The 17,179-nt window shown below is 40.1% G+C and overlaps 1 protein-coding gene across 2 annotated transcripts in view; it reads right to left on the minus strand.

Annotated features, from left to right (window-relative positions):
- Positions 1-824: 824 nt before the first annotated feature.
- GRIK1 (glutamate ionotropic receptor kainate type subunit 1) overlaps positions 825-17,179 on the minus strand; it is a 175,697-nt gene continuing 159,342 nt past the window's right edge. Inside the window, exons 14-16 of one of the 2 annotated variants that reach the window (XM_086764442.1) lie at positions 16,455-16,680; positions 11,778-12,028; positions 825-1,325 (exon numbers count right to left, since the gene is read on the minus strand). In XM_086764442.1, coding sequence (XP_086620568.1) covers positions 1,170-1,325; positions 11,778-12,028; positions 16,455-16,680 — 633 coding nt within the window. In that variant the 3' untranslated portion in view covers positions 825-1,169. Of the gene's footprint in view, positions 1,326-8,960; positions 9,389-11,777; positions 12,029-16,454; positions 16,681-17,179 lie in introns of those variants that run through there. The other variant, XM_086764448.1, reaches the window with a different exon arrangement.

Below are 17,179 nucleotides of genomic sequence, written 5' to 3' on the forward strand. Positions count from 1 at the left end.
CCCGTTTCCTTTTGCAGGCGTGCTCAGAGCTAACCAGCTGGCACAAACAAAAGCCCCAGGAACAACAGAATTAATCACAGAGACAACACAGCAATAAATATAAATGTGCTTCACCTCACTGCAATATAAAGGAACAGGTTGGGGGGGGAGGGATCTGTCGCTATAATGCATCACTGCTCTTCAGACAGAGATTTCTTCACAAAAAAAGACTTAATTTCTCCTTCACTGTTAAAACATTTTTCTGGTGCCCCCAGCTGTTGCAAGAAAAGGTTTCAATTCCAGAGCATTGGCTGTCTTCCTGTCAGATCTTGTTATCTTTGTGGACAAGATTTGTTATAAATTGAATATTCTTGGCTCTAATTTCTAAGGGATTTTCATTTTGAAGTAAAAAATTGTTTTATTGCTATCAGGAGCTGGAGGATACGACAGTATGACGATGTCAGTGTTGCCTTCCCCTGTTCACTGATCATTACTTCTGTGATTTTGCTTTTTCTTTTTGAACATCTAGCACCTGGAGCCATGGAATTACCTAATAAACATGTTTTAAAAGAATGAAAAAGAGAGAAGATAAGGAAAAACAAGTTTCTCACAGAAAAGAGCCTGAAGAATTTTCCTTGCAATATCAGAGGAAGTAAAAATTAACTCAGTATTGGATACCTTTGTATTTAAGACAATTTTGTATTGTTTATAAGTTAACTGTCATTGTTTATGAGTTAACTGTATGAATTTTTACTTTGGTTGTCTGGGTCCTGGTTTCTAAACAACTCTGCTTGGCAGAACTGCAATCTTTTATTCAAAAGGAAAAAAAAAGTTCCACTCCCAGATTATTGGAAAAAAGAACCCTGTCTCTTGTTTATTTATTTATTTAGAAAGCACATACAGCGATGCACAGGGAGGGGAAGAGAGATGCAAAACAGGTGAGCATACAAATCCATCCCAAAAGAAATAGTGAGACACTTCCCGGATGATTAGTAGTACAATGCTAGTAAATGCTCAGTCTGTGTGAGCATTTCAACTGTTGTACCTCTAGATTAAAAAAAGAAACCACAGAGAATTTCTGAAGAACAAGGTAAATGTCTGTATTTCAGAAATCCCGCCACAATCGACTTGTAGGCAGCAATGTTTTTGTTTTTCTGTTCCTGATATTTTCTCAAAGGGGTCTCTCTTGCTTACGCTATGGTTTCTTTCCTCAGCGTCCGCCGCTGGTGACAAGTAAGGATACTTGTGAATGAAGATTTCCCCTTCGTTCTCGACCTTTTCTTTAACTTCTTCTGATGCTTGAGTGAGATTCCAAGCTCCTCCATTATCGCATTGAAAGAAAGACACTGGTGGAAGACGGAAATGGCATTAAACAGTCTCATCAAAGGCAAAGTTCCACCACACCCTTTTGCACAAATGGTGGCTTTTAGAAGCAAGGACCTGAGCTCTTACTGGCGGGCTCGGAAAGCTTCGCTACTGAGTTCTGCCAGCTTTGAATAAGCCTCTGAAGTATAATAGGTGAGTCTGTACAAGTCATGTTTTTTTCCCAACTTAGCTTCCACTGAATTTAATTTAACTTTGGCTTAACTAAAGCTGATTATGAATGTTTCTGAAATTCTACAGACCGCATTTGTGATGTTTTGATGGCTTCATATCATAAAACTTACCGTTTTTCGGTAGGTAAATTTCCTCCTGACCTTAAAAGAAAAAAGATCTTCTTTTCTAAATCACATGTACCTTACCCATAAAAAAAAATGGCAATGCTAGAGAAAACAAACAACATAATTTTTGAACATTTTTTTGTGGTTTAGTTATTTTCCCCTCACGTCAACAGATATTTCTAAAATACAGCACAGTCCTCAATCCTCTTCTTTCTTTGGAAAGAATATTTTTCAAATATTGTGCGTTAAAGAAAGGAGAAAATTACCACAAGAATAAGGTGGCTGAATAGTTTAGAAAGAAAGCAGAAATCTTTTTTCTTCCCACCATCACAACATTGACAAAGACATTTTGGGTAAGTGGAAACATCCTTTAAAACTACAGCTGGAATAATTACACATAACACAAGAAACCACAAGGAGGCTTTAAGTGGAAGTACCTAGCAATGCAAGATTTTTTTTTTCCATGCAAATACATATAAATAGATTATTTATATATTAAGTGAAGTCATGGTAGCAGTGTGAAATAAAGCTGTAACCACCTTACCTTCATCAAGCTGAATAGTTCCTTCCTATCAAACCCTTTCTAGAACTGCAGAACTGACCAGCTTGGAAAAAAAACCTGGTTAATACGACAGCAGCAACACAGAGACATGGTTCTCTATACCAAATACAAATTCCCTTCTAGAGTGATACCAGTGCAATGTTAACCAGTGCTCAGTTCTTAACCAGTAATAATCAAATAGTGGATAGACCTCAGTTATACAGGACTAAAAAAAAGTAAAACCAACTATTTTATTCGAAAATGAGAAAACCCAAACTTTCCTAGTAGCCAGCTGTTTTAGGGGAATATTTTCAAATGCAAAAAGGAGTATGAGGGTAGCCTGGGAGGTTAAATCATTTGTTTAAGGTAGCAAAGGAATCCCAAAGAATTGAATCCCACACACCATGCTTCTTCCTTTCCAGTATAAACCACCTCTAACAACAGGTGTAACCCTGGTTCTGCAAACGAGCTCAAGACATCAGTACATCAGAGTGTGCATGTGTATTTTAAACATGTATGATCTTGCGTATGTCATCATGTTCGTTTGTGGGATGGGCTGCACACAGACTAAGATCCCATAGTATGCTAAATCTACAGTTTGTTATGCTCTTTCTTTGAGATGTTTAATTTTTGTTCATTTAAAATTCTTAAGTATACATAAATTAAACTACTATTAAGTCATGCCAGCCCCAAAACGTAAGACATAGGCCATGGTAATGTACTGCTTTTTTTTTTCAAATTACTCTCTGGTAATAGCCAGGAACTTGCTGGTGCAACGAGGATTTAAATATCCCCTTTGAGAATGTAATATAGGAATTCTAGAGTTACTGGAGTTAGAGTCAAAGGTGTCTGCTGCAGTCCCATGCCCTCTGGAAGCAGCGGGTGAAGCCGGTATCATCCTAATACAGTCACTATTTCTATATTGCTTCAGGCTTTTTTAGACAGTAGCACCACTTATTTCCAAACTAATAAAACTGTACGCTCTAATTGTCTGACTTAGCATGGATAATTTCTCTCCACTATCTTAGTTTTAATTGAGCTTTCAAAATGTAGATTACAAACTGATTCCAGAACTTCATGGCAAATAAGGGAAGGATTGTATTAACCATTTGTAGGATTGATCAGGTTGTTCTTACTAACCTGAATATTGTGTGTATATTTAATAGCAGCCATCAGTCTCTGCAATGTGCATACAGGCATGATTTCTGCAGATGAAATAGCGCATTTTACTGCCTTCTTAATAGGTTTGCATTTTAATTTTCCAAACTGATTCATGTTATTCAGGCTATGCAGTTATCATAACGCCTTTCGATTTCATATCAACAAAATAGTCCCATGAAGACCATTTCACATCTGCAGATAGACATTTAAAACATATTGCTGACATTAAGTAAGTGAAGATTTTAATACCTTACTACATTATTTGTGAAGTGCCCAACTGGTTCCACTTCCAGCTCTGTTTTGAATTTTAAAAGAAATATTATCAGAAAGACTTCAAACTATTCTTAGGAATCACTTTGATGCTTAGGTCTTGTCTAAGAATTAAACTTTTGCCTAATTGTTCATCAATAGCAATTGCATCTAAAACGGAATATAAAAACATTACTGTTCTTGTTGGTGATCTTTTCTGTAAACTAATCAGGTTTACCCACCCAACAAAGTACGGAAATAGACCATTCAAAATCTGAAAGGACTCTGCCTTACCAAGACTCTCTCCTATCCCATCCTGGCAGTGCCAGGCCCCAGTGGGTTGTTATTCATGAGAGAGGTTGAAATACACACACTAAACACATGGGAACGGGCTCGGCCATCCTACAGAGACAGTGGGCTGGGAGAGGGACAGGAGGAGGGTTTACGGTGATAGCTTCCTGAGCCTTACACCTTGCAGCTCCTGCTCCCACCTTTGCAAAAGCACAAAAGCAGTTCTACTTTTGCAGTTATGTTACACTCAGCTTAAAGGGACTTAAAACACCATCGGCATGACTTTTGTCAACCCGAAGCAATGAATTAAATGTAGATTTAAGACCCTGGACTAATCCTTCAAAGATATTTCAGTGGTTATGGACATAACCGTGACTCTGATCAATTCTGTGCATATTCCTGTGTCCTACCACCTTTGACAAAACCAGCTGGAGGTGGCAAAGAGCACTAAAAACTTGTGAGACATACATAGGACTTTCTCTGCCCCTCTGCCTTCACACAGAGCTTCAATGGTCTAAAAGAGCAATCTGAGATGAGGCTTTGAACTTTCAGGGGTTTGGTTACTCATTCAGAAGGACAGTTACACATGAACTTTATTTTGAGCCCCAGGAAGCATAGCTCAAAATCCTATTTATCTCCAAGCTTGTGTGTGCAATTAGGAAACTGGACAGATGTCAGAAAACTGGAATTGCCCATAAATTTTAAAGCAGTAGAAAACTGAGATACAGAGTGAGTACAAACTCAGCCAGAATGCTGTAGGGTTTACAGGAAAATCATGGACAAGAAACACATTCAGTGGGGACTCCCAAGATGGGCCTCTGAGCAGCAACACGTCTGCACCATAATTACAGTAGCCTTTAAAAAGGGGATGGTGAAGCTAAAACTCCATTTAAAAGAGTAACATACTGTTCTTTTAGTCTCACATTCAGATAGCCAGACTGAAAGGATTTCTTGAAAAAGCTATTTTTTTACATGCTGTGAAGTCCACTTTTGACGTCTCGCCCAGAATGAGAGCAGAACAGGCATAGAGCAAGGCATTTAACAGCAGAGTAATAAGTAAGTTTAACATTTTGCTTTTAGTCATCTTGACTTTCTCATTTTAGCTGTGTCGAAATGGTGAAGGACATGGCATGTCAGGCTAAAAGGAAATGTCACCCTTTAAATACAGAATAGATTTCACTCTCCTTGTGGTATAAGACTCTTCCCCTTTGCCCTTTGGTTGTTTCAGCAGGCTGTAAAAGTTTGGTCATCGAGCTCCCAAATCCTTCCTTACACTGAAGACTGTGTTAAGCTTTAGGATAATTATAGATTCAGAATTTTAAAAATAACATACAATAAAGTAGAAACAAAACTGAAAAATAATTAATCTATAGTTAGATTTTATCAATCTCCTGCCTATGCTGTTGGGCTACCAGTGGGGACAAGACTTGCTAACTGCATTTTATTAACACCTTGCAAAACCAAACAAATAACAACAACAACAAAAAGCAACCTAGTGTGCTGTGTTGGAGAACTGAGAACTATGAAAATCGAAGGATGTGGGCCAGATTTTTTTCTGGAAGAACACCTGACAAGCTCAAGCACAGAGGAGGAAGTGCAGAAGTCAGGATTTTTCTCCTTTTCATCCCTGTGAAGGACCCATAGCCGGGACACTGACATATGTCTTCTGCTTAAAGAAAAGTGATTTGTTTGTGTCTAGTGTACCAAAGGAAAAATATTCAAGATCGTTTCTCCTAGTGAGCAAACTGCTGTTGCAGCACATTAAGAATCTGTTTGCGTATTCTGTCACTGACGGCTAATTGCACGAGGAGATCACTAAATGAAGTCCTTTAAACTGTCAGAGTCTATTGAACAGTGATTGTCAAAACAGTATGACAATAATCCATGGATTATTTTAACTCTTCCTCAGTTCTATAAACTGCTCCTCAGTTTTCTATTTACAAGGAAAAAAATCAGTAAAGCTACTTGCTGGTCTCCCAAACACAAATGGGACTGCTCAGTGAAGGCACAGATGGCCACAGTTGTGGTAGGAGGTAGGATTATGACCCGAAAATGGAGGGGCTCAAGCTGATGTTCGTTAAAGAGGGAGAATTTGCAGACTCGACAACTTCACAAAAAATTCTATTTTGCAAGAATCTTGAGTGAGATAGGGGATTTCTTCCTTCTCCCCCTTCTCCTCCTCTATTTCCAAGAGCTAAAGACGTGAAGCTTCAAAGTGTTGATCTGAGAGAGATGGGACAAACACAGGATACCACAGCAGTACTTTGAGAAAATTCTACCTGGGGAAAGCATTATTGCTGTGCTTGCACAGTCCAGAGCGCAGGGCTGCATCGTTAATCTGCCCTCATCCTGGCTCTCTGAAATGGTAATGGTATTGCCTTCATTCCCCTCATTCTTCTCTTGTGTTGTCCTTTCTCTCTCCTTCCCCCTGTGCCTTTGTGTAACTGGACTGCAGACTGTTTGGTGAGCACAGGAACTGCCACTAAATAAAGGTAGGCACATCGACCCCAGCCAAATCAACCTGGCAGTGGCTCGGGACTAGCTTATCCACTGCCCCTTTGCTTTCAATGGCAGGTGGCTTCTGTGTGTCAGATCATACGTCCTTTTTTGCAAACACTTCTTAGTTTTAATATTTTGGGAGTTCTGCGTAAAAATGCAGCAACAGCAGAACAAAAATTCATACAAAATGACAAAAGGGTATGCTTATAGCCATTTTTCTCCGCATTACTAGTGCGCAGTGCTAGAACTCATGGAGTTTATTGTGGCTCGTCCATCACAGGGAGAGTTGTTGGCTCTGTGCTAACTGCACAGCAAGGTCCATACGCTGATGTATACCTGAGGAAGGATCTGGTTTGATTACTGGGTCCTGGATGAAGTTGCAAGACTGCAAGTTAGGAAGATGCAATAGTGATCATCTCTATTTGTGAATAGAGTATTTTTTTTTTTTTGTGGCCAAATTTCAATGTATAGTGGTCATAGAAGCTTAGACTGCTCAAAACCAGAAAATCTTTGAATGCTTTAATGCTTCTTCTTAAAGCTTGTTATGTCTATGCAGGAGTCCTCCCAGGTGACATGCACTTCATGGGAGATGCTAAGGGCTGTGCCTTCCTCAAGCCTCGCTGTTAACCAGAAGGCACCTGCCTTTTCCTGGAACCATGGCAAACCTTGCAAAAACTGTCTTTACAAGCACAGATTTCTTAGCAGTTGGGTTGCATGCTGGCTCTCCACTGCCTCAGCTGCTGATGAGGCTGCTAAGGAGCAAGTAAGGCTTTTTAATTACTTTTTCTGTAGCCAGATATGAAGCTCTTTTAGGGAAAGGAGGGGCTGCTTTGAAATTTCCACAGGCAACCCGAAGTCTGTGAGGTTGTCTGTGGGAACAGCTAGACATGGGGAAACAATGACTGTTACTGACAGTATGACTATTTCCTTGACAGATACAAAAATGTTTACCCAAAAAGTGTCAGGAAATTTCTGGATTCTGTATTCATCTAGAAAGCGATTAGAAAAATCGGTCGAAGCTGCAACCCAGAGGATTTCTTGCATAGAGCAATGATGGAGATATACACACTAGGAATTTTCCTTCTCCTCTGAGAGTTTGGAGAAGCTGAATTTAATGAGTTCTAAGTCTCTTCTACTGGAAAACTGCAAACAAAAGTGGTTTCTTAAATCAGGGATAAAGAAGATCTAATTCAGGTCTTTGCTAGTAAGAAGGCTCATTTTATGAAGAACCAAAGCTTTCAAGGCCCTATTCAAACAAGTTAAAATGCCATTTTGAGCAAGAAATATCTTGCAACGTCTGGAGAGGAGCATAAACACTCACGTATATCTGTGAGCACTGACAGAGAAGAATTGGTATAGCCTAGCTACGAGCAGTATATTGTCATCTGTCATAGTTTAGCCTACTGCCAGCATAAATAGTGCTGACCAAAAATTGTAACATGAATAGAAGGAAAATGCAGGTTTACTGTGTACTCTGGCACAGGTACGAGAGAAACAATTCAAGAAGAGAGAAGAGCTTTGCTGCAGCGCTTCGGCAATTGATTGTGAAGGCATCCACTTGAACAAGTTTTCTAATCACTGTAGAGTCCAGAAATGACCCCTCAATAAAACAGATCATTAACTTGTTTGATGAGGAGGAACTGCAGTGGGTAAGAAAATGGAAAGTAGGTGTGAGGGGCGGGAAATGAATCGGTGAAACTGGTGGTGAGCTGCAATATAATGAAGTACAGATAAAAGGTAATCAGGTTTTGAAAACATGGTGGTTTGCCACAGTTCAGATATCCTCCGAGATGGCATTTCTATACATTTTGTGTATTGCAAATTGTCATCATATGTTTTTCAGTGGCAAAAACAGTTCCAGTCAATTGTCTCCTGCCCTTGCAGGCCCCAGACTAGCCAAGGACTAGGGAAAATCAAGCTGATATCCTTCTAGGCTATAAAAAGCATCCAGTACCAACCTCCTGCACAAAAGCTTCCTTGTGTGTTTCAATACACAAAGAAATGCCAAGGCTTTTCTGTTGATATTAATTTGATTTGGCCATAAAGGAGTCTGCTATGTTAGAAAGCCTTACAGTAGTGAACATCATTAATTACTCAAGCCAAAGCAACGGAGTTATTCTGTGAAAAGTATACATTGTTGGGGGCGGGGAGGGGTGTGGGCTGAAGGTGCTTTTGTTGAATATGTTCCTAAATGTTAATGGTTACATGGCATAAAATTTAACTGATAGATATGATTTTGTGCTATGATAGTTACTTGGAGGCTTTGGCTAATGAATTTTAAATGGATGAATTAAAATTCATTAAATATTGACACTGGGAATAAGATATGCCAGCTAAAAATCTCTGGCTGCTTATAACAGGGGTTCAGAAAGTTAATGGAGCCCTGCAGGTTATTTTCTGAGGTTTATAAAGAATTGCCTGGCCCACTTGCTGAACGCTTCAGCAGAGGCCAAGAAAAATATTTCTTCATGCTTTTAGTAATGAGAATGCCATTAGTTTACTCAGGTCTGGTAGAAGATGAAAAGAAAGCAAATAATTTTTCTTACCTGAAAAAAGGTGAATTACCCCATGAAATGAGAAGATGACAACTGTACATAGACGCTGTGGTAATTCTTAAAATATACTACAGGCTATTGCACTCACTCTTCATTGTAGGTATAATTATTTTCTGTGATATGCATTTAAACTGCCCAAATTTTCAGGACTTTGACAATTTGCGTTAGATAAGCTTATCTCCTGCTGAAGCAAGAGGCACTTTGAAGTCATTAACTATGTGTTGGTGAGTGCAGCCTTTACCATTATGTGCACAGTTTAAGTTTAATGCTTTCCATCGGACACACCTTTTTTTCCTTCCTGACTATACAGTGTGAATTGAGGGCTGTGTTCGAATCCCTCGCTCCTCTCGGATTAACTTGCCACAGTCTAACTCCGTAGATAAAGTGGTGCCAGAGGTGGAGTTGGACGGATGAGTTTGCTTACACTGTAGTCCATAAAAGAAACAAAAGGCCTTGCATGCAAGAAAAGAAAAATGGAGAAAACAAATGAATGAAAGAAGTAAAATTAAAAGCAAACATAAGAATGAGACACAAAAGCTATATAAATCAGAAGAGATTCTACTTATGGAAACAGAAAAGACAGATTGTATTTGACTCATACATTGGATTAGCTTAATGATAATATACACCGTACAACATTTTCCATCTAAGCTTCTTATATCGCCAGAATAAAAATAAAATAAACAGTGAGAAATCAGAAAGTAACACTGGAATCGCCATTATTCTACTTTCTGTAAAATTACTTCTGGAAAAGAAGTATGATGTTGCCACATTAACTCAAAGATTTTAATTATTAAGAGACTGCCTATAATAAGCCGTGAAACAGTAGTGCAGTTTCAGAAGTGGTATATGTACACATGTATGTAGGTATCCTTGAATATTACGTTATTTACCCAACATATTGCTCAGTAAATTGACACTTCCTCATGATGTAAACCTTCGGGTCCACTTTAATTACTACTTCAGGAATGTATTGCCTTTCCCAGACTCCTGAAGAGCTTCCAGAATATTCTGCACCATATTAGCATTTATAATAAACACTTTAATTAGTTGCAAGTGTTCTCCAAAACATATTTGAATGAAAGATCTCCTGAGACACGAATGAAACAAAGATATCGATACATTCTTCATGCATTTTGTGCTAGAATTGTTCTATAGGGTTAAAGTACTAATCAGACAGCTGCAATATGTGCAAAATAAATTCATCCTTTATCTTATTCCAAAATAGGGACATTTTGATTAATATGGCCTGCAAAATTGCTCCACATGAGCTGCATCTGTTGTTCGTAGACACTGTCATTGCCTCCAATGAGAGCTTGCTCAGGCACACGTGGACATACCTGCATGGTCAGGAGCTGCCCTCTCCTGCAGGATACTGTGAGGACCAAGTCTGCTGACATTGACATTGGGTGTTGTGGACCCAAAATAACACCAATGACCATTTGGAAGATGAAGATGCCTGGTGGGATTCAGTTCACTTCCTTTCAGGCTCCTGAATGGTAGGTGTGTAGCCTTAGCTTACGGTGATCCCTTATCGGCAGCAAGGAGATATAGATGATCTACCCTATCCAAAATCAGATGTTGTCCTCTTGAGGCCCTCAGCTCTGGCTGCTTGTTTTTGCTCAGGTATCAATCCCTCTCACTGCTGCTGCCTGCAGTGTAAACTGCCCCTCTGAGACCAAGTTCAAAATGTTCTCCTTCTCCTCCCACTCCTCCCTGCTGCCTTCATAAGGTTATTTTTTTCAACAGCAGTTTTGGGCATTTATGTCATCAGCCTTGCAGGATTATACCTTGGATGAAGAGGATGAATTGCCCAAGGAAAAGCACCTGCCTTTCGCATCTAGAAGTGCAAAGTGAGCTCAAACAACTTGCTTAGAAGTAGATGCCTCATGTCTAGAAACCTGAAATTATGTGATATGAAACCACCTCTTGGTAATTGCCTGGGAGGCCGCTGATCCTGCAGTGCAATGTGACCCTTGTCCCTACAATAAGTCCTGTTGACAGCAGCTACAGCAATTGAGCCAAACAGGGCCACATTAGGGTCTAGGACAGGGCCAGAACGAAACCGGCACCAGGGAAGGCAGCCAGAGTAAGAGGGTTGGCAGACAACTTCGCGAACAGACTGAGTTGCTGCTAATGTCTTGTTTCTTTTAGAATGGCTGGTGGCTCAGTAAACAGGTGTTTACACTCTATTTTAATGATTGATTCTATTTCACAAACTGCTGTAACACTCAAGGCATGATTTATACACAGCATTTCCTTTGTTTTCCCTCTGCCCTTTTAAATTGCTCATTACGCTTCAGTGGAGCTATAACCAGAACTTCTTTGGCTCCATAATCTTACTTTACTGTGGCATCCATCACCTTTCAGTAGGTCCCCCCGCTTTGAAGTGCATGCTTGAGCACAGTGTGTAAACCCCTGGCTGTGAAAAAAATGCTATCTAGAGCAAGAGAAAAATTACACCTGGTGATTTGGAAGTACATTCCTGTTGTTACTCAACGGGTTGATGCTAATGCCATATATAAAAAAAAAAAAATCCAGTTGTGTTTTATTCCTTTCCAACATAATTTATACTTGAAGTCTTAAAGATCAAGCAGAAACTGTTTGAGAAATTAATTGCTCTTGTTCTGCACTGCCATACTAAACAGCACTAATTGCACTGTGAGTGAGGTACTTCCCTCTTCTTATTAATAAATTATTTGTCTTTAGTGCCAGAAACGCATGGTAAGAGTTCAGCAATACAAAAGCTGCACTCCAGCAGAGACTTATAATGCAATTGCCTCCACGTTCACAAACCTCAGCCTCCCAGAAACATAAGTGAGCTGGAAACGTATGACTCACCTGCTCAATATCACTGTTTTTTCTTGATTTATATATAAATTCACCAATGGCTACAAAGACCGAAAGAACGAGCCCTGCAGCAAGCACTATGAAGATGCCCCCAATATTTTCCACCCCGAGAGCGCTGGCTTCTTTGCTGTCCTCTTCAGGACAGCCATTGCCTCGCCACCACTTCTCCTTCATCATGTGCAGCTTTCCCTCCTCCTGGAGCTGGAGGATGGCGATGGTGATCTTGTCTCTGTAAGGAGACCCTGCAAGGTGAGAGCAAGACTCGTCAGTGCTGGCTGCAGCAAAGGGAAGGCGGGGAGGGAGCAAGCTGCTGCTGTCTGATGCAAAAGTGCTCCCTTATCACAAGACTGATTATTCCAGCAAGAAAGTGTTGGTTTCTCTTCGGCTAGAAGCGGGGAGAGGACTCTGTTGGTGTCTGCCCTAGGGACTGGAAAGCAGAAAGCTCCTTTGGTGTGGTTATTTGTTTGAGAATTCATTATAATTTCTAGGGTCTCCTACTGAGGTTTATTTAAGCCTTGGCAGCGGGTTTTCTTGCTAAGCAATTCCTCCATATCATGTTTGAATATTGCTTTGAGCATCCTTTGAGACTTTCTGCTTTGCATCTCTTCTGTTTACTTCAACATCTGTTTATTTTTCCTACCGCATGTAAGATGAGTAACTGTCTAAGAAAAGCCCACAGTCAGTCACTCGGATACATTCTCTTCTCATTTATACCCGCGTAAGCCCACTACTCCACTTCAGCAACCTTATAAGAAAACAAGGTGGCCCAGTCTTTTTTTTTCTGTGACTTGCAAGATGAAAATAGCAACTATTTTCATGCTTTTTTATTTTCAGGCCAGCAGCTTGCTAAATGATGTGTCTTCTGTCTCAGCAGCATTAATGGGCCTGTACAGTATCTGGCAAATAGTGAGGTCATGTTGAGCGGTTCAATCTGCTTAGGTTTGCCTCTCAGACACTCTGCTCTGGCTCTCCATCTTCCAAAATCTTTGCCACCTGCAAGTCCCTTCAGCCAGGCTGTGCTCTTGCAGAAGAGCACAGGTCTGTAGCCCTAAAGGGGGACAAGGGAGAAGCTTTCCCCTCACCCTGCTTCTGGAGCAGCGCCTAGTTAAAGGAAACTGCTGCCAATTTTCTTTTACCATGTTGCCAAAAGCTGAATTTATCAACAAAAACAGCAGCAACCTTGTTATTAATTGTCATAGACAAGTAGAAGTTGGTTTTGGCATTGTGAGACAGACTTGTCTTTATGGGGCTAGGATTTTCTGATGGCAAGCAGAGGAGGGTTACAAGAAAGGCTGTTTGGCTCTAAAGACATATATGTGCCGTCAAATCCTGCCACGCTGGGCTTCCTACAGCTGGAAGCATTTAGAGTCTGGGCTGCAATACAGTCAGTGTTGCCAGTCCTTTGTCCATGTAGCTAACTACCATTCGTTCTTTCCTCTCCTTTATCACATTAATAAGACTATTTTCTTAAGCTGGAATTTCACCAAAAAGTTGCATTTTGCTGCAAATCAGAAAAGTTGCAATTTCTCAAGCTGATCAAGATAAACAAACTTTAAGGCAGAACGTGTGCCAGAATTTCAGTGACAGTGTGGTGCACATGGACGTGAATACTTAAGAAAATCTCACTGGGCACCACTTTTGTATCTTTATGCATCTAAATAGCCTTCAAAATTTGTCCTCACACCTCCAGTTTTCTTTCTTACATTTCCTTGCAGGATATTATTAAAAATAATTGTATTGTGAATACAAGTCCCCCTCTGCTTTCCATTTCCTTTAGCCCACAGCATTGTCTGAGAAGAATCAGTGGGAAAAACATTCCAGTTCTTCATTTGTTGTGCCAACACTCAGCTATTTTTCAGTGTATCTTACTGCCAGCACTAGGACATGCTGTGACCACAGATGCCAAGAGACGTGTCAGATTATACAAAGTCCATCTGGGAAGCCAGCAATCAGCAGCCACTGCTTGAGGTAGCCAGCTTTGAAAGGAAAATACGCCTGCTGTAAGAATAGATTATTTCTATGCATGCTATTAAAGAACCAAAAATAAGCACAACAGAAAACAAACCAGAAAAACATTCAAAACTTTACAGAGAGAAGTAAATTATTACCACTGAAAACAGCAACACCTCTCAGAAGAAAGAGCAGAATTGTTTCTACCTCAGGAGAGGTTCGTCACCCTGATAGCTGGAGTCTGTTAGATTGTAGGACTCATCTATTTTACCTTGTCTGAAAGGACATAACTGTTAGGTAAAGTGAAGCAACCTGAGTCACAATGCAGGATTTGTGGGCATGTTCATTCTTTCTTGTGATGTTTATGTGGCCAGCAGGATAACCACAATTCATCTTGAGGGTAACAGGTACATCTATATTTCTATCCGTGCTTTTAAAGTTTGTCAAGTGTGCCTGAAGTGTTGGATTGGTGATGTTTTATTGGTGAGCAGTAAAACCATGCGGAAATCCATCTCAACACCTCTTTGAATATTCAGCATATCATTTATGGCCTCTGAGCTATTAACAACTTACCTCTCAGGCCAAGAAATGCATCTATCTCCTTTCTTAGCAGTCTCCCAAGTAACTGGTAATAGCTTTAGTGTTAGAATTACTAGCATCAGCACTGGCAGTGATACTGGAATTAATACCTGTCCTGGCACCTATAATAATGTTGCTTTCTTTAACCAGATTCCTCCCAGGGTGACATTTTGCATAGGTTTTGCTTACAGATGCTTTTGCTACAGCAGTACCAGAGTGCATTAAGTTCACTACCAACCATCACTGCAGATTTTCCAATAGTAAAGATCTTTGCCACGAATCTGATGAAAATCCTCATGATTCATGACCCAACAGCTCCGTAATAAACATAAATGAAGATGTTTGCTGATGTGCCCAAATGTGCTTTAACCTAACTCAGCACGTAGAAGTAGGAAGACAGCCTGTATCTGAAGTTTTTTACTTGCAGAAGTTGCTCTGATAAATAAAATAGTACATTTCCTGGATTCATAGAAGAACTTTCAAAAATTCTCCTCTCTGTTTCTTTGGGAGCCAAATGGTGATGGTATTCAGCTCATTCACTGGAAATTTTGGAGTGCAAGGCATACTTTTGCTGCTGCAAACCCAAGCTGTGTGGTTGTACATTCTCTTGAAAGAACAAATGCAGACTAGTTAAAACTTGCTGAAACTTTGGTGGTAAGGGTCACAGACAAGTGGGGGTTTTGTTTTTGTTTTTTTTTTCTTTTTTATACAGCTTCTGCAGTCAATAGTCTTGAATGCTAAGAGAAAAAATAACAGAGCCTTTGGGGTCCATCTGAACAGTGGAAGGATCTCCATGTCTTACCCTGTTTACAAAATAAATCTTTTAAAAGTTTAAGATGCCTGATGGCACTGAATTATTCCACAGTGCTTGGAGATATCTATTCCCCTGAATTTTGCTAGTTTTCCTTAAGAAAAAAAATTAAGGTGAATTTATCATACAAGAAACATCTTATAAATATATTTCACAGCTGTATTTCCAATGGATGCACTCTCTCTGAGGATTACCATCTGTTCCAATTATTCCTTCATTGTTCTTGGTTTAAAACGTGGCAGCTTTATAACTGCAATGAAACTCCTGCCATACATTTCTCTTTATTTGAGATTTTAGCTTTTTTTTACCATTTTCCTCAGGGTGAGAAGGCTGTCCTCACATAGCAAATGCAAAAATATACTTAAAATGTTATCTATGCGACAATCTGTCTGAGGTACTCAGCAGTAGAGACAATCACAGTTCAAAGTGCAGTGATGTTTCTCCCTTACTTATATCTGGTCTACCAAGCAACAGATCGACCAAATACTTCACTTCTTGTATCTGTGTAAAGTTATACTGCCTTGAATAACTTCCCTGAAGACAAAAAAAATTACCTAGCTATTAACTAAGTGTGGCATGGTAAGCGTCTATGTGAGCAGTACGGAGAAATATATTATACAGGAAAAAGATCTGGCTGCTCAGTGACAATTATTCACAAGAAGCCCCCACAAAAAAAAAAACAAACCCTGATGCTCTTTCTAATTCTCTGTAATTAGAAAATCCTGAAAAGGACACTGGATATACCAAAAAAAGTCTTCTGGGAAGGGTGCATAGAGATTGGGAGTCTTAAGATTCTACGTAGCTCAGAACACCAAAATACCTGATGTAGATGCAGAACCTTGCAGTTTCTTCTCCTAGTTCTTATGTGTTGCTCTAAGATCATTAAATAGATCAGAAAATCATCTCCTTTCATGCAGCTTTCTTTGAGATGCATACCTTGGACATAACATTGATCCTGCCCACTTCAATTTTCCCAGAGACGCTACCTCATTTCTCAAACTAAACTGAATTTCAGTGGAGTGACTTGCACCTCTAGCAGAACGGAGGATACCCAGTTTGCTACGCATGGGATGCTCCAGAAGACAAGTAGGCCACTCAACCTCGTTCTGCAGATGCAGCCTGCACTGCTATATTCCCTTTTGCTTGCAGAGATTGCTTGTGGATGAGTAAGGTGGGAGCAGATGTTTTGCTTAAAAGGATGCTCCTAGGGTCTGTGTCGATGAGAAAGGTTTCTAAAAGACTAGGACACGATTCAAATAGCCATCTAAACTTCTGAAGGGGACCTTACTGGGCATTCACCACAACAACTGTGCTGGAAAGCATCTTACCAATAGGGGTTCCCACGCCGTAGCCTTTCGAATCGATGAGCCCTCCGATCTGGGTGAGATTGCAGTTTCTCTGCGTCACATACTCTATGCTGGTCGATTCCATTAGCAGCGCATAGTCCGTTGTGAGCACACGCTGGATTCCCTCATCGTTGTTCTTCACCAGGGCTGTCTGCTGCCTGCTGCTCATGAAAGCCCACATCTTCTCATATGTTGATATTTTTGATTTCTAAGGAGGGAAAATGAGGACACAGAATCATGTGAGCACCCAAATTACACTTGTAACATATTCCTCAGCCTTTTGTTGTGACCAATGCCAATAGCACATCTTGAATGAAAATAATTCGGTAGCAGGGTTTTCCTTCCCGCAGCCTTTCTTTCTTACCGTGTTTTATGCTGAGGAATCTCTTTTTTTCACTTCCTTTGCAGTGCCAGGAACTTCACTACTGGCACAACTGTGAAGTGCTTTGAAGTTTTTTGGGCTAATGCTGTTGCATGGATTATAGCACATAGCGCAGCTAAATTAGTGCAGCTGGAAACCATCGCACTCAGAAGCAGTGCCTCTGCCTGTCAGGGCAAACACACTGCTCCAAAAGCCTGATGATGAACAAAGTGCTGGCTCTTATGTATTGATATCACTTGCTTAGAAATCACCTACTTCAAGGATAAAGCTTAAGAAATGAACCCAAAGTGGCTTCTAAGCAAACTTCTATTTTCTACTTTCCATT

Source organism: Chlamydotis macqueenii, chromosome 1, assembly GCF_036417535.1.
Source record: "Chlamydotis macqueenii isolate bChlMac1 chromosome 1, bChlMac1.mat, whole genome shotgun sequence".
Taxonomy (NCBI): domain Eukaryota; kingdom Metazoa; phylum Chordata; class Aves; order Otidiformes; family Otididae; genus Chlamydotis; species Chlamydotis macqueenii.